A 19,680-nucleotide genomic window follows, 5' to 3' on the forward strand; every position below is an offset into this window, starting at 1 on the left:
CGCTGACAAGTTCTTTTACTTAGATGCGTCAACACCAACCAATTTACTAAATGAACTTGTAGTTATGCTTGATTTCATTGATTTCTGTATGAACTGAATATTAAATGATGTGCGATCGTCGAGAACTTGGTCCAGTTGGTCGTGTAGTTTCATGTTTTGTGCATGAATCGTGTTACAAGGACATTAGTCGTAATAGCAAGAATGCCAGCCGTGCGATCAAGCCCTCGAAAGAGAACAATCAAGACTGAAGTAACTACTGTTGCTGAAGTTACCACTCCTATTACCCAGACATTCAAGTGCGAGAATTTGAACTTCATGCTTTTTGTTCAGTCTAGCTAACCACATTGTGTCTTTGATGTAGAGTAACAAAGAAGACAACCACAACCACTATTACAACTAAACCAAAGGCAAAGAAGGTCGCCGTACGAGATCCAACGCCTGATCTCTCTCAGTTCCCCCATTCGCACAAACACATCAGCCAACAGACCCAATACGATGAAGTAATGGATTTCTTGTCAAAGAGGGATCCCAAATTAGCCGCATTGATAGCGAAGACGCCTTGCAGACCTCTCGTACCTGGGGAAGCACGGTCTGAAAATAGTAAGTCACTGCGTGTTTCCACACAGTGCCTGCGGTTTCTCAATCGCCAACCTTTTCCATTCTATATTTCGCTGCAGATTACTTCAAAGCACTCGCAAGATCCATTATATACCAACAACTATCTGGCAAAGCAGCTGCATCCATCTACCGGAAATTCGTGAAACTTTTTTTTGATAATGATGACGAAGAGAACTTCCCAACAGCACAGCAAGTAAAAGATACGCCTGCTGCACGTCTACGGGAAGGCGGATTAAGTGTGCGTAAAGGAGAGTACTTGGTAGAACTCGCTAGTCGATTTGCAGATGGTAGTATCTCGGATGCCAAGTTGGATGGTGCTACTGATGCGGAGATTGATGAGATGTTGACATCTGTGAGAGGCATTGGACAGGTACATGTCCGATTATTGGTTTTGACCAGGACCTTTTTCGCACTTTTTCAACCTTTTCTTGTAGTGGACGGTCGACATGTTTAAGATCTTTACCCTGAAACGCCCGAATGTCCTCCCCGTTGGCGATTTAGCTGTACGTAAAGGAATGGCTATGCACTTTGGCATTAGTGGCAAGACGACTACGTCCAAGTCTAGTAGTAGCAGCAACAGCAAAGTCTCAAAAATCTATCTCCCAACACCAGAAGAAATGTTTCAACATGCTGAAGTATGGCAGCCGTATCGCACTGTTGGATCATTTTATATGTGGAGAGTACAGGATACGAAATTGATGGACGAGGAAGACGAGTGATCTTAATAGTAGACATAGTAGACAGATAGTTTGTTTATTTTGTGATTTACGTGTATTAAAAGAACCAGGGGGCACCCTCCCCAAAATAATATGTCACAGTTTTTTGAGAATATAACAAGGAATATGCTAACAAAAAGTCAATCGGATTACTATTTTGATCAGCCTATTTTAGCAAGCTGCCTTCTCAGCGTCTCGATTCTAAAACTCTCTTCATCCGTCCTCTCTCCAGAACTACCTCTACTGCCTCCTCTACTGTCGTGGCTTTTAAGTGGTACTGGTGGTCCAGACGAATACGTGGCAGGCGTTACAGAGTTCGAGTCTACATCAGAACTCATATCTAGACGTGATCGTTCGGGTTTTTCTTCAGGTGGTGTTGGTGGGTTGTCGTGTTCCTGCGGTATTCCAACCTAGAGACGAAAAGGTTAGCACAAAAACAAACGGAATTCCCAAGGATGGATTGAGTGTCTTACTTTTTTAAATCCTTCCATCACACGTTCATAATGGTTTGTTTCCGCCCGTATCAGCGTTATACACTGCATCAGTACAAAGCTCACGCTACCATGACTCAAGGTATCTGAAATAGTCTGGCCTATGACAAACTCGATGTAAATTTCCATTCATACTCAAAGAAGAACCAGAGACTTGATTCAAGTTGTTGGTTCACGGTTTCACTCACTTTCTACTGATCGTCGTTTGATTTCATCTGCTAATGACATTCTGACTTGCATCGACTAAAAACAATCAAAGATACGAATACAGGAAATGACGATACAGTATGTGTAAGACGTTATACCTCCTGCAAAGCAACGATATCAGGTCTTCTTTTCTTTTTAGCGAGTTTCGTTGAATTGTCTTCTTCCTGCCGTAGCTGTACCAGCATGTCATCGATGCGTCTCTTGTTTTCGGTTTGAGTGAGCTGTCGTGTAGTTGGAGAATAGAATGTTAGATTCCTCTGCTTGCGTGAAGGTAACTGTTCTTTGCCCTCAAATAATTGATACCTGTGAGCTTGTTTTTATATCACTAATGTTGCGAATCAGTGGCATTTCCTAAATATACGTTTCATCGAGTTTGAATGAGTTACTGCAAACGACGACTTCGTATGAGAAGTGTTGTCAAGAGAACACTCACAAAATCTTTCTCAACGGATTCCGACTATAGAGAAGGAAGTTCAGCGAACATGGAGAGGCAGACAACATGTAAAACCCCACAAACATACCCATATAGACATTGCATTTGATATCAGATGCGTGCTATCAATCAACCAAGACAAGTTCTCACTTGCTGCGTTTCTGGGCATGTCATCTAGTATAGTTGTCAGAGAGATTAGCCATGCCAGATCAATGACACCCAATACCAAACTCGATATAACGTAACGCTGTTCCATTACAAACCACTGCGAGCACGCCTGGTTTGGCAAAAACCGTTGGGGCGGCGTGTCTTGACAAACTTTCCCCACCACTAACAACATACCAGCTTGCACGATCTCCTCAAACTCTTCCAGACTCCTAACAAACTGCTCAGTAGCAGCCGCCATCCCCGCTATCTGTTTCCTCCAGACCGTGAGACTCTGAGTGAAATCTTTATATTTTTGCAATGAAAAGAGGCTCTGTTCCTGTCGATGGCGAGAGATGGTTCCTCTGTCGTATTCTCCACGTTCTCCAACCATGCTTGCTGATTCTGGGAAGTTTGGTTCGAGGGCTGCTCCAAGGACAGGCGAATGCATCGACACTAATTCGCCGTTCAGTCGGGTTTGCGATCGTGGTGATGTGGAGAGTATGTGTGCCGATGCATGGCTGCTAATTAAGGGTAGTGGTTTCGAGATATCGAGTTTGTTTATCGGTTGTCTGGTCGCCATAATGGTCTGTCTGTCGTATTTGGGAAGAAGAGGTTTTGATTTTTTCAAGGTTGCACTAAAAAAAGCCATCCAAAATACGGTTTGACGGGAGAGAACGTGCTCTTTGCCAGGTAGGAATTACGCGTATATTTATTTCTTGAGATTAGTCGGTAAAGTGGTTAGGTGCTCGGTTACTTGAATTATTTGAGTTACTTGGAATACTTGATTACTTGGTGGCTGGTTCACATTCCAAAGACAATTCCTTGAGCTTGACAATACTCTTTTCAATATGAGGCCGTGCCAAATAGTTAAGAATTGGTGGATCTTTCTCGTAAGGAAAGGGAGTGGCCGTCAAATCGGCCAGATCGTAAACGCGTTTGGCCAGCATTCGACACTTGTCGAAATTCACCAAATTCTTGACCATTTTGGCGTTCCCGTCGTTGATGAATGTCAGATCCTTGAAATAGATTGCTGAAAGACAAGGACATTATTGTTAACAAATGGCAAAACATACACCTTCGATAAATCGACACTCACGAAGGAAAGGGACTATTGGGGCACTACATGTTGCTAAATGATCTCGATAGTTCTTCATGTTGCGTGATGGGTCGGCAAACTTTTCGACTTCTGTCCACATCTGTTTGGTTTCACTTGACAGGCTCTAACGAAATAAAGGCGATATTCAACTTTGATGTTCACCTTACGACAAACATTCCGACCTCTAGACATACATCCCACGTCTTCTTGAGCCTTTGGACCGGGGATAGGTTCAGACCAGCAATAATGGAGAACACTGAGAAGAAGTTATTCCTCTCTTTGCATTCCTATTGAAACAATAGGTGCTTCAGTTCCACATCAACCCAAAAATGGATGAACGTCACGAAGATTGTTACTTACATGAGCAACCCGTATGAACCTCTTCAATATCCTGCCACGATTCTTGATATCCTTGGTCATACATATCTCAGTAGCGACCCAGTAGCTCTCCTTGTCAAACCTCTCAATAAACGCCTTCAGGTTCGCACTGTTGGCGTCATGGCTCCAAATTTGGTTGAGGAATTCAGTTTGGTGGATTTTTCGGAAGAGGTCAAGGTTATGCACACACAATTGCCTTGCAATGTGTTGCGGGTTGACAGTCAAGAAAATGGAACTGTCAATTTGTTTGGATTTGGTGACGACTCGGGCACTTGCTTCCTCTTCTTCCTCTGCGACTTTTTTCTATGAGAATAAAGAGGAGTTCGATGAGCAAAAAATGTGTGGTCTATATAGATAGAAGAACTGCGTTACCTGTCGTTCGAGAGACGCAATCAACTCCGCTCCAATGTCTTTAAACTGAGAAAACTCCTTGAGCTGAGTAGCGAAATCAAGAATGTCTGCTTCTAGAGCAGAGTCCTCGATGAAATCTTGGTAGAATTTGTTGACCCAATTCTGTATGGCCCAAGCGACTCGTTTTTGTGTTGGTTCAATCGCTCGATTAAAGTATCTAGGGTCATCAAAAGTCAATACTGGCACTCGATGTGCAAAAGAAAATGCAATTGTGACAACTGTACTCACTCGATGTCTTCGGGACTGGCATTAGGCGCGATCTCTGAATTGAATCTTGCTATCAAACCGTCCAGCAGTTCGATAGGCTTCAAGAAGCTTCGGTATGTTAGGAAAAATATGTCGAGGTACGCATCGTCTAAACGAAGAGATGTAAGTATTTCATAATCCAAGTGGTAAACGTGTTCTTTCGGCTCTTAGAATGCTTCTGACTGAAAAGAATTCTCCTACCTGGTTCTTCTCCATCGGTTAATCTCGATATCAGGTTATTGACCTTGCCAGCCATAACTTGATATCGTCCATTACTTTGCTGCAGGATCATGACTTCTTCATCGTCATCACCCTTCACATACATTGTCGAATACAACTTCTCCGTTTTCACGACAGACCACTCAGTAGCTTTCCAGTCAAACATATACAAACCCACAGTTCGGTCCATATCGGCAGAAACAACTCCGGAAGGTAGAGTGACTTGTAAAGCATGGGACGCAAAGTCCAAGCTCTTTTTTTGGCATACTACACGTAGTGCTGCTTCCATTGAAACTTCAGGAGGAAGCAAGACACTAGTGATGCACTGGTATTGTGGGAGGGAGAATCGAACTAGTACCTTTTTGGAGTCCGGAGATGCGGGAGGTGGTGAGACGGGTGATGTTTCTGCAGGTGAAAGTTGGTTTAATGAATTCAGGAATTGTGAATCCGCCTCTGATGTCGGCCGAGAGGTAGAAAGTTGCAGGCGACGTAGTATCGTGCCAGACATTGAAAGCGAGCTCATTGAGGAATCACGACTATTTAAAACAACAAGGTCAATTCATGTTTCAGAGCAACCGGTACAAGGCGGGTACGTACTGTCGAGCCTTTTGTTGTAAAAACAAATCTTCTTGATCATCCTGACAAGAAGACCGGTCGCTCACGCTGGAAGAGGCCACAGAGTCTCGTGACTCGGCAGTACTACTCAATGCTAGTGCTAAGATTGACGCAGATGGTCTCATCGAATTCTGACTTGACCCGGTCGGCGCTCTTGAACGAGTTACACGTGCAGGCATACTACTACTACCAGTACGACTTCCATGGCCAATAAAATCCGGTAAGCTTCCATTGAACGAATTGGCTGACAGTGGTGTTCCGGAAAGAGGTGTTTCAGGCAAGCTGCTTTCGGTCAAGTTGGCTTCACTTGCATTTCCACGTTGCTGCTGTTCAAATAGTGTTCGAATAGGACTATGTGTCGAAGGCGTTCTGGATTTGGTTGCCGGTGAAAAGAGGTCCTAGATTCATGATTCAATGTCAGACGCAAAAATGTGAACAAGAGTTCAAACCGGATAGCGTGTGAAATACCATGTCCGATAGTTTTGGGATAACAGGTAGCATCGGCAACGCTTCAAACCCATATTTCGATTCCTTTATATCGACTTTGAAGGTCGGAGCACGCAAAAACGATTTCCGACGCACAGAGACAGTTCCTCGTGCCCTACATAGAAAAGTGTGAATTTCAAGCAGCAAGACGTGTCAAATTATACGTACGAGGTGTCGGGGACCATTTCGGTTTGCTTTGGAACCGGAGATGGAGGTGTGCTTGAAGCTGAACTTTTGGAAGGAAAATCAGGACCCAACAACTGAATCAGCCCTGGCAACTTGACGCCTTCCCCACCAAAGAGTTACATTGATAAAAATCTAGAAAAATAACCTTTAACATTTAGCTCGACGTGATCACCTCCGTAGTATTTTGACCACGCTTTCCTCGAATCAACCAAACACACGAAAATGTCATTGTCTGAGATAGACGAAGTTGAGGTACATTCGGTCGGGTCACCGCACCTCTCGCTCAGCCGTCATAGCAGTGATGGAAATGTCTCCTCTTCTCATAGCGTTTTTCCAGCTTCGACGCCGACAGATGAAATATCCCATGGAGATTGGAGGTATATACCAGTAAAGGAAGTGATGGAGAAACGAGAAGTCGTGACTGTCGACGCTCAGGACCGCGCCGAGGTGGCCTTTAATGTTAGTATCAACTTTGATTTTTCAATTCGCAACATTTTGGTGAAAATGCAATGATGTGTGTGGAGGTCCCAAATTCTCGTCGTGATAATGGACGATATTGGGTGCAGACGTGAATTTTTTATTCCCTCAAATTTCCAAGCATTTTATATATATCTTGTGTCGAAGCTCTCATCTCACTCACACCCTCCCAAACTTCAACCTTAAAATCCACCCCCTAGTTGCTTGTCTCGTCTAATATTTCCTCGATACCCATTTACGAGGACAAAACCTCAAACCTCGTCGGCATATTGGATTACGGCGACGTGCTGCAATTCATGCTATCGGAACTAGAAGCTGTCACAAAGCCTGAAAAGAACATAACTGTCTCTGAACTATTACGACGGAGTAGACAATCTGCTGCCCATCTCTCCCTATCCCCTTCGTCGTCCTCAATATCATCAGCCGACCCACGGACCAGCATAGTCAGCGTAGAATCGCTAGACCAACGACGAGAAAAACCATTATACACCTTCTCGCCTGATGCACCACTAAAAGACGTACTCGAGTTGTTTGGAAGAGGAGTGCATAGAGCTGTAGTACAGGGCGGTGACAGAGTCGGGATTGTGTCTCAGTCAACCGTCATTCGATGGATATTCTCCCATAGTAAATTTTATCCTGAATTGACCAAACTGATTACAAGTACCGTCAAAGAGCTGGGTCTCGGAACACAAAATGTCCTCACTGTAGGGTCAGAAGTTCCTGTAATTGATGCTCTCAAGATGATGGGTAAGCTTTTGGAGAAGACATTCCCACGGACTACTAGCTAATTACTATTGTTTTTCACTGTCAGTCAAATTGTCTGTATCGTCATTGGGTATAGTCGACAAGACCGGTGTTTTACTATCTAATTTGTCATTGGCTGATGTCAAAGTAAGCCGTCGACCTCAAAAGAAATTCAACCACACTCTCAACAAACTGTCGCTTTTTTGCTTGTAGTGGGCTATTCAATCTCCATCACCTCAATTCTTGTATGACTCTGTAATGCACTTTAGAGGTCAAGTGGACCAGCAGTCAGGAATACAGGACGGTAGAGACAGTGCTCCCGTTTTCGATATCACAGAATCAACCACACTTGGTTATGCGATGAGTAAAGTAATTGCCACTAAAAGTGAGTGAAAATCTGGGCTGCTCAACGTGTCTATCCATTAAATCTCGCTTTTTTTTCGCTCTTCAGCGCATAGAGTATGGGTAACCGAAAGTCACAGACCTAAAACCGTCATATCACTAACCGACATGATCAAACTGGTCGCATCTCTGGAGTCCGCAACCGATTAATTGAACAGAAAGTGCTATACCTGTTTGCCTTTGTTTACGTAAAACAAGTACTATATACAACCGGACTCAAATCATAGAAAAACATTGCTTTATTTGCTTATTCCGATCCTGTTGCCCATTCGAACTAGCGTTTCTAGTCCTTCGTCAGAGTTTCCTACCAAATCCTTGTCTATCAATATTCGATCCTTTTGGAAGAGCACGATTGTTGTGCTGCCTCCAAATTGGTAGTACCCAAGTTCATCCATCCTCGAAATCGTCGCTCCGACTGTTGCAGTGATAATGACACTGCCTACTAGCATGGCTACATATTAAAGCGGAATAAGTTGATACAAGTTGAAGAAATGCCAAAAGAAAGGACAGTTTTCACCTCCAACATTCACAACAGCCACCAGGCCAAAGTCAGGACTTTCGATATAAATAACTCGCCTTACGTTTTCGGTATATACATCAATTGAAGACCTAATGGCCATGGGATTCACTGTAAAATATGTTTCACCCAAGTTTGGTGATATATACGTGACTTTGCCATCTACTGGCGAATGGAATCTATGATAGTCTTGCGGGCTGAGTCTGAATATGAGAACTGAAGCGTCATCAAATCCAGAAGGAGCGCCAGGACCGAGAAGTGACTTTATAGTGAAGTTGCGTCCCTTGATCCTAATTATCCGGAAACTTGGCTAAACACAACGTCGCTAGATAACCAGATCGACATGAACCACCGTACCATAGTTTTTGAGCGTCAGCAACAGTTTGGAAGGCTGCAACTCGACAGTCACAACCAGAGACTGCAACTTTTGGGTCTGAAGACGCCAAAGTTCTACATTCCTTCTTCAGCTTCCTTGAAAAGAATTCGTTGAATGTCTTGAATGAATCAAGAGGATCAAGAATTTCATTAACGTCCAGATTGTGGAATGCGACAAATGGCGCTATTTCTTTGGTAGATGCTGGGTCGTCAAACTTTTTTCCCTGTTGCAAAGATAACCTCTTGAACAGAGCCTTGATGTTTTTGGATTGCACTCCTAAGGGAAAAGGTCAGCTCACACCAGCATAAAGCTTCATAATAATGCAACTTGTACCTGTTCGGCCGGCTCTATCTTGATACAGCAATCGGATACCCATTCTGATGTATACAGGCATCTTCTCTTCCTCGAGCTGGCCAGTAGCACGATTCTGGACTAGGATATTGGCGCTGGTTTCACTTCCACTTTGGTAACCTCCGAATCCCACAGTCTCTAATATCTTCGTGTACCATTTTCTGCTGGCATTGGATTCTGTTAAAAAATTGCCCTATAACGGAAGAGTCAAAGGTAAGATCGAAGAGCCAAAGTAGCATCTGTTTTGTATGTAACGTTTCACTCACTAACAAGAATCTGTCAACTTTGCCCGGGTCTTCGAAGCCACACAATGCTACATGTGTAATGACGTCCATTTCCGAGCTCTTATCCAAACTCTTGCCACATATAATACACTTATCCAGCACCACCATCATCTCTTTACCGCTATTCTTGATATCTGAGGTGGCTTTGAGTTTCTTCTCTGCATTACGAGCAAACTCATCAAATGAGACACTTTCATCATTGATTGATCCAAAGAAAGCTAATTGGATGCTTTCTCCACCCAAACTGGACCGTAGAGAATCAAACATGGTTGTGATTTCGGTATGATTCAATCGTTGATCGCCGTTTGAATCATATACGGTGGCGAGATTTATCCAGAAATTTCGTCTGATATCTGCATTGTAACAGCAGGGGGAGAAAAAAAACCGTTGAATTTAACATGCTGATGGCACAATGTCGTCAGCGCGTCGTTTACCTTCATATGAAGCATAACTGAACCGGAGCAGCAACGTCGCACTTCCATCGTCATCTGCTCGGGCCTTTAAAGGCAGAACGAATTCGACAGGTTCAAAATATGTTGGTTGATTTGCTGCTCTTTTCACACCAAGTTTCTCGGCCTTGTCGATAATGTCACGAATCGATACTTGTGCTGTACCCAATACTTCGTTATCGGCCGTTGGAAGACTATGATTATTGTGAATGTTGCATTGAAGAATCCAATTCGACTCGATCTCATGCTTCTTCAAGTGACTAGGAGAAGTCAAGAGCGAGGTTAGACCGATCGGTCTTACAAAAACGCATACGGGACACGAAACACAAAGGAACATGGGATTTTTACATACATAAAGGCTCGTTCGTTCCATTCAGGGTTCAAAGTTTGGCGTAATACTCGAGTTCTGAAAGCCTTCTTTCCAAAAGCTAATGTACAGAACGGGAAACAACTCTTGGCTACGAGATCCTTGGCACTGACAACTATTGTTTGAAAATTTGATTACGATTAGCTGTAAAATCGTTTCTGCTGCTAAATACTTCAAAACTAGAAGCAGAAGGACTCCAGATTTGCAGCGATTGCTTACTGTCGACTCTTAGCAAACCAGCCAGCTCATTGTGATTCATATCTACAAGATCCATACTTGCAAGACTTGACTTTATGTTCTCCACATTATCGGGTGCTTCATCAGTTGGTTCGTCGGTGGCAATAAGATTGGCAGAAGTGTTTTGAATGTTGCCCCGTAAATGAGCAATCAGCTCAGGATCAACAGGTCCTACAAGCTTCAAATTAGTTAAAGCGCCAACGCAAGTTTACACTGTTCTGCTTACCAGCAAATCCGATCTTCAAGTTCAAATCACCCTTTACGCTGTCCTTCGGATTTCTTGGACAGAGCTTATACCAAACACCAGTGTCAGGGCTATCATACAACACTACATTAGGAAGCACCAAATCGCCTAATAGGAATGAAGAGTGTTAGTATACTCTCGGCCACAAAATATTGATGAGTGTGCCTACTCAATGGGACTTGCACCATCCCAAGAAAGTCTTTGCCGGTAAGGTCCTTATCAAAGACAGTAAAAACCAATGATGCATTTCTATGGGCCTCCGTGAGTGTAAATGTGTAATCTGATCCCCATACAGGATTCAGAGACTTGTGTACGGTTGGCGTCTTGTAGGTTTGGTCCACCAGACTAGATGTTGGGCAAGGGTCAATGTCAAGAGCCTTTACGGTGAATGGAATTAGGCTTATTGATAAAGTACCGTATAGACACGAAAGGATCAGACGTTCCAGTGCGATCCTTTGCAGCCAAGTCTCGTCCTTCGATCACTTAAAACACAATAATTCCGTTGATTAGTTGAAAGCTTGTTGTTGCCGTGTTTCTTTGAGTACAAGAACACAGAGCAAAGTCTTTATTTACCTGAGACCTTTAGGGTTGCCTTCATGACTGATCACTAGGTAAAGTCTGTTTGTTGGCAGACACGAAAATAAGGAGTTTGTTAAGACTTGTGAATTGCACGATGAGCAGCTAGACGCACCAGGAGCATTTTCTGGTAGAATTATTATTTTGACCAGGTTAATGAATCTATTTGTACTCTTAAAATGCACGAGTGTCGAGAATAATCAACAGAAACGGAATTTCCAGCCACTTTTCTTCCATCGCAGTGATCCCGTAGTTGTTGTATGTACTCCCCCCTTTTACTCGCCCTCTACCGGGGTCCTTAAGAAAGACCTGTAAACTGCTTGGTCGGGAGATGATGGAGGCTGACTCTAGCGGAATCACAGCCCTTGTGTTGTCTCTGCTGAATGATCGTCTTGGAAAGAATGGCAAGACTACAGTTACTTCCTGTAGGGGAGGTACCTGGAGTCCTAAGCAGTTGCGCATAGCCCAAGGGGGGAAACCCAGCAGGGAGCAGTGACAATGTGATTCAGTTCCAAGGTGGCGGTCTGAGGAGTGAGACAAGGTGCTGCCGTTCGACCAGCTAACTCCCATCTGTTTTTTTATTTAAATCTCAAAATTTTTGAGGTTTGATGGTTTGGACGAATAGACGTATTGTGTGTAACAGATAGGTGCTTGATTATTTAATCAGAATGAATTGATCCCGGCTGTATATGAGGCGAAATCCTTCACATAGAATTTCATTTGATAAATGATTCTTTGAACGGACAGTCATACTCATTGGAGCGAAAGTTAAAATGTGTCGAATCGTTTGTTGGTGCTGCAATAGCTAGATGCAATCGTTTGGTTGATAATTGCGTTGCTCTGTTGGAAAATTGAAGTTTCGTCATGATGTCGAACGCGTATCGAGTCGACGTAGTTCCCTTCATATTCGGCGAGAAATTGATTGCTGCCACGTTAATTCCGCCATTCTTATCAGCGATCGATTCTGTTCAGTTCATTGTCTCAAGTGTGCAAGTCAAAAAGCTTGAAGAAGTCCACTCAGCACAAGTTTGAAAAGTAAAGAGAATGATCGTATTCAACTTGCTCGAATTCAGCTTCCTGAAGCTTGCGCACATTGAGTTGCAACCGTAAATGGATTTGCTACGTGCGTGAAATGGGCTTTGGACTGCAGTGCCAGATGACATTCTGCAATGAATGTTTGATGACTCGGATGGAGATGTCAATGTTGCTGTTGCAATGATTTTGTCTAATCTGGCTGGTATGCACACTATTCAGGTATCTTGACCGGTACACTGACATTTGAAACATTTGAATCAGGACGGTAGGAAGGGCAATAAGTGTACGATAAACCCCCGCTAGACCCAATACGTATTGGTGCGGAGTGTCTTGCTGTGCGCATGCCTGGACTTGGGCTCAGGTGTTATGCTTGTATATTATGTTTGACTTGGCGTATTCTTCCGTGAGAATGGAGAACATAATCGTGAGTTCTCTTTAATCAACACCGAGCCGATCTTGAAGCCACTGGAGATGGGTGCAAACACGCTTCCATCACAGTAGTTGAATAAGATGTAGGATGTTGGAAAAAAGTTATATTATTGAAAGCTATAAATAACACCACGTTGCCGTAAGTGGAGTACCCCTCTTTCCCTTGGTTGTTTACAGCTCTATTTCTAGTGCTTGGGTGAGGCACCTCTTCCAAATAATCTACCAAAAAAGCGTTTTACAGGGCTGACGGGTTTTACTTTTACGACTTGTTTGTTGCTTCGAAAGTCGTCTAGTTTGGGTAGCGGCGGTGCTGGTGGAACAGGTCCGTAGTGTATAGGCCATATATCATGCATACAACTCATACAAAAGGCTTCGTGGCGCTTGAGCTTGAGGCTGACACATTTCAGCTGTTCAAGACGGCGGGCGAGGCTTAGAGCATGGCTATTGCACATTCGAGTACAAAGGCCAGCAGCCAAAGGAGAGTATGGAGAGACCGCGACGACCAATTGAATGTCTTCAGACCCCTCTCGACTCCATCCGATGAGTTCCAACATGCCCATCCCTCGTTTTTCTCGTTCTATAGATGCCTGGATGATGCAGTCACTGCTCAATTTCGAGGCAGGGACTTCATGAGTATACAATTGAATACGGTGGATACTTGGCAAGTCGGTCATGGCACGGAATAAATTCTGGTGCGTCGAAATCGATGCTTCGATTGTGTGTTGATGTAGTTCAATGAGGAGGTTTACGAGATTCGGGCAATACTTGGCAATATCGGGTATAAAGATTGATAGACCTCCGAGACTAGTCACTCCCAACTTCCGTAGCTGGCGCCCGTATAGTTTGAGCCAATCGACCATTCCGGATTGTGCTGGTCGTGGATGCAGGAATACGAGTTCCTTGAGGTTTGGCATTCCACATTCGAATACAAGTTTTCTAAAAAATAAGTAGTTTTCGGCCGTGTAGACACGAGGTAGTCGTTGTAGACGTCCAATATGAACAGATTCTAACGTTCTGGCATTCTGTTTGATTATAGACGGTAGATTCCAATCCATTCCATTCATAACAAAGTCGAGACATAGTGCCTTGAGGCCATTGACTGCTGTTGGGCTGCTTGGAAGAGCCATTTGGACGTTCATGACTGACAAGTCTTCCAAGTGCTCCAAGTTCTCAATCATTTTTACATCTATAATACGCCAGTTCGAGATACGGATGGCCTTCAATGTGATCCTGCTTGCCCCTGTTGCGATTGATGTTGCTAGTTCAACAGAATTATCACCTAGAGCACCTTCAATCCAGAGCGACTTGAGCTTCATTGTGTGTATACCAGTTGCTACGACCTCCCATATATTATCGGTTCGATTGCTGTGATGGATTTTCAGAGATTCCAGGGCTTTGTGGTTGGCGGCAAATGAAGTCCATGCTTCTGCGTCCTGCTGACCCTTTACATATACATCAAGATGCTTGATTCTATCTGGTAGAAGCTGCATCCAGGCACTTGCAATGATACAGGATTCAAGACGTGGTACAGCAGCTAGAAGTGCAGCACATACGGCTATGACACATATATCCTTCTGATGTAGTTCCAACAAGATGCCTTTTATATAAGCGGTATTGGGATTATCTTCAGGTGTTGGCGGTACGCTGTGGAGTTCGGTGAGTTTGGAGAACCTTGCCAGATCGAGTTTCTTGATACTAGTTAGGGCAGATTGTCGATATGGTATCATCGATGCAGCTTGTTGTTCGTCATCGTTATCGTCGTTGGCATTAGGCACATCCGATGGTGGAATATCTTTCAATATAGCTTCTATACAGATGATTTGCCTCTTCAAACTATACTTTGGATCGAAGGCAGATTCGTATAGCAGTTCACAAGCGATTACATTCAGATGTTTGCTGCATAGGGCGAGACGAGAGACAGCCAAGCGACCAGGAAGCCTCATGATTTCAATCAATAGTTCATGAGGTAAAGTGGACAACGAGGCCTCCGGATCCATTGCCAGATCTACAAGAAATCAATGTCATGATTAGGTGTGTTCGAAAATGTTGGATTACTAGGTGGATGCAAGCACAAGGAAGAAGATTGAAGGTGGGAATCGTAACATACCGTGACTGCCTAAAGAGGTGCAGAGTCTCCCTTTCCTATCTTGATGACCAGCCGTCTTTTCACTGTTGCAGTATTTTATTACTTTTGCGAAGGTGCAAGCAAGTAGTCTAGGTGGAAGAACGCTAAGATGCTAAGGGAATCAAACAATCGCAATCAACCAGCAACAATCTGGTACAAGGCTATCCTTTATTGTGTGCTGCACATCCACATTATCCAAGCTTAGCACCAGTTCTTTGAATAGGCACACTAGATTCGCGTAGTTTGAGACTCCCCTCCTGATGAAACGTGTCATAATTAGCAATTTCGCTCTCTCTCGAAACTGTTTGCTCCTTGTCCAACATCTTCCGAAAGTGCTAATTTTGTCTAACCTGCTCTTTTAAAGATCCAAGTCAAGGTCAAGAGCTACCATCTGCTATTCTCATGCTACAATTTGCAGGATCTTCACGCTCGAGCCTCTACACATTTCGAATCTAAATTCAGGCCAAACATCATTTTCTGATCCTGACGAGGTGAACGTAGATCTAATCGTATTGAGCTTCAAGGATGCAAATTTGCAAGACAAAAAGGATGAAACGGACTATCGATGAGTACTTAAGTGAAGAAGATATCGGTCGAAAAGTCTGACCTCTATCACCTCAAGTTTGAGATTGACATGCTGTCAAAGTCAAACTCAAGCCTGCGCGAAAATTTCTCTTTTGATCCGACGGTATCAATTGATGAATCACCTTCCAACTCTTCATGACAGCAAAGCAAATCGAACAGTCGAATATGTGAAGCACTATGTTATCGAAGGTATGGGATGATTGAAGCGATAATCGTCTACATCAAAGGACCACATGGCCTTACGCTAATACACGTCAATATCCTTTATAGATCCTTGTCGTCGTATTGGCAGCTTTCTCTGTTTCAGATGCATACAAGCAAGCTGAATACTATGCAGATGGAATGACTCTACGTGCTCCTATGGCAAAACCAATTGAAAAGCCTTTGGGCAAGGTCATTGAAAAGCCTGAAGTCGTCGTTGAAAAGTCTTCGCCAAAAGAAAAATTCTCATCTGTTCCTTCTTATGGTGGTTCTCGTCTCGACGTCTTGGACAATGGTGGTCCTCGTGTCGACGTCTTAGACAATGAAGAATCATACAAGAGCATGAGATATCCAGAAATCGTCCATTCAGATGATAAACAGACCAGTGAATGTGAGTCTTGACTTGACATGTCAAAGTTGGATTTGACGCTTTCGATAGTATCTAAAATTCACATGGTTTACATCCAAAGGGAAGTCTGGACATCTTGGGATGGACTATATTGCTAGGATTGATTCAAAACCACCAGCTACAATAATCTTCCCTTCAGAATATGCCGAATATGAAACTGCTGTCAGAGGTCCATCTGGTAAGATATCTTCAGCTGAATGGTCCTTGCCATCTGATGCGATTCGACTAACATGTACTTCCTCTTTCATGTAGCTCCTACATTCAATGAAAAAACGATGTTTGTCGACGTATTTGAACACGACTTTGGTACAAAGCTACACTTTCACACCTTTTGACCTTTTTTTACCATTAAGTTGAGATTCCAAAATGTGACATTCTCAAATCATTTTGCACTTCCCTAGAATGTCCCGAGTTTGAAAAGGTGGTATATGTCAAAGTATACCCTGAATGCACCTGTCAACCTGTGCTAGTACGCCCCAATATGATCAGTAAATCGGCTGCTAAGTCTGCTAAAGGCTCTGATGCTACCTATGCTGCTGGCTCTGCTACTAGCTCTGCTGAGTCCACGGAAAAACTTCAAGGTGAAACTCCTCAGAAACGTCAACATGAAACAAAGGCTTTCTATGAAGACTACGGCCACGAACAAGATAAACAATCCTTCGCCAAAAACTTCAGAAACTTCAAAATCTTTAAATTTGACGATGACGAAATCTCTATCGTCAAAGATGTCAAATTCCAACACGAAGGCCATGATCACTATGAAAGCAATGATAAATATGAGGGGAAGGGTGAATATGTAGGCATGGGTGAATATGGTGGATATGAACAATATGGAGGCGATGGTGAATATCGAGGTAACTTTTTCAAAAACGTCAAGGATGGCAACGATGCCAACATCGGATCAGGAAAAGATGCTGAATATGGCAAACTGAACAGAGATGACGGTTATGTCAATATCTTGTCAGCAAAGGATGCTGAGTATAGCAATGCTCAATACGTTTCTGAATATGGCAAAGCTGAATATGGCAAAGCTGAATATGGCAATCCTGAATATGGCAATACTGAATATAGCAATGCTGAATATGGCAATGCTGAACATGGCAAGAACTACTAGGAATAGTGGTCAGTTTCATTACATCTCTTTCATTACATCTATCTGATATGAGTATACCAGCGAAGACCTTGCTAAGACATGCTAACAATTCTGCTAGGTCTCGAGACACCAGACCATAACTAAAGTCGAGATGTATGAGATTATATGCCCAAGCATTCAATATATGTAGCGTTGCACTACTGATCTCGTAGCGAAGTTTCAGCGATTCAAGGTTTGGTAAGAATGGGAGAATGGCTCTGACTGTAACATCGCGCTGTCCTACAATAAAAGATTTTATAGATAACGGAGTTAATTGCTCTGGACGAAGGTGTCGAATTGACTCGAGAAGTCCTCTCGAGTTCCATGAGAGGATCAATTCCGTCAGTCGAGGATTTGGATTTTGTAGATACGTCCAAAGTATGTGCTCTCGGCAGCAATTGGAATGGGAGCACCATATCAATGCACAACCTTGAGAATCTCCAAATCTCGACACGTGTTTAATAGAGCTATCATTTTTCAATCGTTTGGGGTATAATGGTGACATCTCGTAATTTTGTTGGCCATATGAAGTTATGGGGAGGCCTAGCACCAATATGCATATGCAAGAGTTTGAGATGAGTAACCTCCAATGAGTTTGTCTCGAGTGTAAGACCTGAAGTGATTTTATCCTGTTAGGTCTCTGCGCAGGCAAACATCACAAACCATCAGTGACTCTTAGAGAATTGAGTTAAGGCATAACTTTTTATAATGCTGCTCATTAGAAAACCTCGAGGATTTTAGGAGATGAAGACCCTACTGTGAGTTCCCGTTTACGCTACCCACACAACCTTCCTGCAATTTATATAGACGTGGTAATACACACGGCAATACTTTCCAAGCTAAGAAGTTACGGCTTTAGAATTGGAGCACGTCGTAGCAACAGGTCGTTGGATGTAGATTCAAGGACTATAAGCCGTTCGAGATACTGACAATCGGCTACAAAGTCGACAATACGATCCACGACACAATCATTATCCACAGCAGCTGTCATTGTACATTCTGGCAAAGCCCTCGAGAGTTCAATGGTTTGCACCAGATTACGAAACGTCGTGAGGTCTTTGAGGTTGAATGTGTTCAATCAGATCACAATACGGAGCGATGTTGATCTTTGCGCATATGAGCGTCAGAACAACTCTCATGAGTCGTTCGCTGACGAGCGACAAAGCGAGACGAGCTTTCTGTCAGACAGTTCGATAATGGATAGCAGCAGCTCGTTTGCAGATGCAGAGGTTGTCATCATGCTAAATGTGTCTTGTATCTATATCGAACGAGTCGTAAGACTTTGCCCATTATATGCCAAACACTTGCGAACTGACCTTCGAAAATACTGACGTTCAAATTCCGTGAAATTCCGCTATGAGATTCTTGTCGTTCCTCTTGTTTGAGATTTGCTCCAATGTTGATTTGATGTCCAGCTGGAAGTTGGCTATTACGAAATGTCAAATACCGCTCGAGAGTTAGCTTGAATGGCTGTACAATAGTTTCTTCAACTATCGTACCTTGATCTATTCTGTTCCTCGCGTTAATTCAATTTCTCTCTAAAAACTTGCATGTTGTCAGTTATAAACAAAGTACACTTTCATTCGAGCAAGGTTGAGATTAATATGGACCTATTTATACCTCACTTGCAGTCCGCAAGGCTCAAAATTGATGTTGTTTTAAAAAACCGACTCAACTCATAATCTGACTTGGACGCAAATCAAGCTGAGGCCACACTGCCAGTAGCACGAAACATTTTTTCTACATACATAAGAGGATTTTATTTTGAACAAATGATATCTAAAAAAGTAATAATTTCCCATCCTTTAATTTGTACTCTTGCAATCCCTAATAAGTTTCGACCCCCTTACTCCTCCTCCTCACCACCACCAACTTTGACATACTCCTGCTCAACAGCAGCAGCAGTAGCACTAGCGGCATGACTATGAGCCTCCTCAACCTCCTGCCTAGCACTCTCAACTTCCTGTTTCGCAGTCTCAAGCTGCTCATGCAAACCTTCAACCTCCTTCTCCAATTCAGAAACTCGAGCCTTCATTTCATTCAACTCCTCTTCCTGCATACTATGACTGTTCCCATGTTCATGCTCAGCTAAAGCAAGTTGTGATTCCAGCTGTGATACTTGATGTTGCAATTCGTCTCGTTCATTCTCTGCAGCTTCAAGACGTGTCGTCAAGTCTTCAGGCACGGATTTACGAGATACAGTGTTGTGACCAAATTCATAATCCAATAATGAGGCATGGGCGGTATTGAGTTCATGTTCTAGCTCGGCTATACGAGATTGTAGTTCTCGGGTATTGTCATTACTATTATTATCTCGAACATCACCATTTGTTGATAATGATGAGGCATGTGCAAGCTGAAGTTTCAAGTCTTCAATGGTAGCTTCTAATTCCTCTGTATTATCATCACCGCGAGCGGCTACACCACGGTGAGAGGATTCAGCAAGTTGTTGCTTCAATTCTTCAATATTTGATTCCAGCTCAAGTATATA

General features: G+C 43.2%; 4 protein-coding genes across 4 annotated transcripts; 2 read left to right on the forward strand and 2 right to left on the reverse strand.

Annotated features, from left to right (window-relative positions):
- Positions 1–201: 201 nt before the first annotated feature.
- SmJEL517_g04434 (uncharacterized protein) lies at positions 202–1,337 on the forward strand (the record flags this gene model as incomplete). Its single annotated transcript, XM_031170362.1, has 4 exons — positions 202–296; positions 362–600; positions 678–988; positions 1,053–1,337. 4 exons carry the CDS (start codon positions 202–204, stop codon positions 1,335–1,337), a joined length of 930 nt encoding a protein of 309 aa, XP_031023647.1.
- A 2,060-nt stretch (positions 1,338–3,397) lies between these two features.
- SmJEL517_g04435 (uncharacterized protein) lies at positions 3,398–6,248 on the reverse strand (the record flags this gene model as incomplete). The annotated part of the gene is made up of 10 exons (XM_031170363.1): positions 3,398–3,642; positions 3,709–3,832; positions 3,903–3,995; positions 4,069–4,389; positions 4,459–4,654; positions 4,726–4,852; positions 4,945–5,498; positions 5,560–5,975; positions 6,046–6,178; positions 6,232–6,248. 10 exons carry the CDS (start codon positions 6,246–6,248, stop codon positions 3,398–3,400), a joined length of 2,226 nt encoding a protein of 741 aa, XP_031023648.1.
- Positions 6,249–6,471: 223 nt separating this feature from the next.
- Positions 6,472–8,022, forward strand: SmJEL517_g04436 (uncharacterized protein; the record flags this gene model as incomplete). The annotated part of the gene is made up of 5 exons (XM_031170364.1): positions 6,472–6,708; positions 6,927–7,473; positions 7,538–7,617; positions 7,684–7,855; positions 7,922–8,022. The coding sequence occupies 5 exons, from the start codon at positions 6,472–6,474 to the stop codon at positions 8,020–8,022; spliced, it is 1,137 nt and encodes a 378-aa protein (XP_031023645.1).
- An 89-nt stretch (positions 8,023–8,111) lies between these two features.
- SmJEL517_g04437 (phosphatidylserine decarboxylase) lies at positions 8,112–11,295 on the reverse strand (the record flags this gene model as incomplete). The annotated part of the gene is made up of 12 exons (XM_031170365.1): positions 8,112–8,323; positions 8,390–8,679; positions 8,747–9,041; positions 9,099–9,309; positions 9,383–9,753; positions 9,835–10,109; positions 10,202–10,331; positions 10,436–10,624; positions 10,680–10,805; positions 10,867–11,042; positions 11,113–11,179; positions 11,271–11,295. 12 exons carry the CDS (start codon positions 11,293–11,295, stop codon positions 8,112–8,114), a joined length of 2,367 nt encoding a protein of 788 aa, XP_031023646.1.
- Positions 11,296–19,680: the final 8,385 nt, after the last annotated feature.

This window comes from Synchytrium microbalum (assembly GCF_006535985.1).
Source record: "Synchytrium microbalum strain JEL517 chromosome Unknown SmJEL517_scf0030, whole genome shotgun sequence".
Taxonomy (NCBI): domain Eukaryota; kingdom Fungi; phylum Chytridiomycota; class Chytridiomycetes; order Synchytriales; family Synchytriaceae; genus Synchytrium; species Synchytrium microbalum.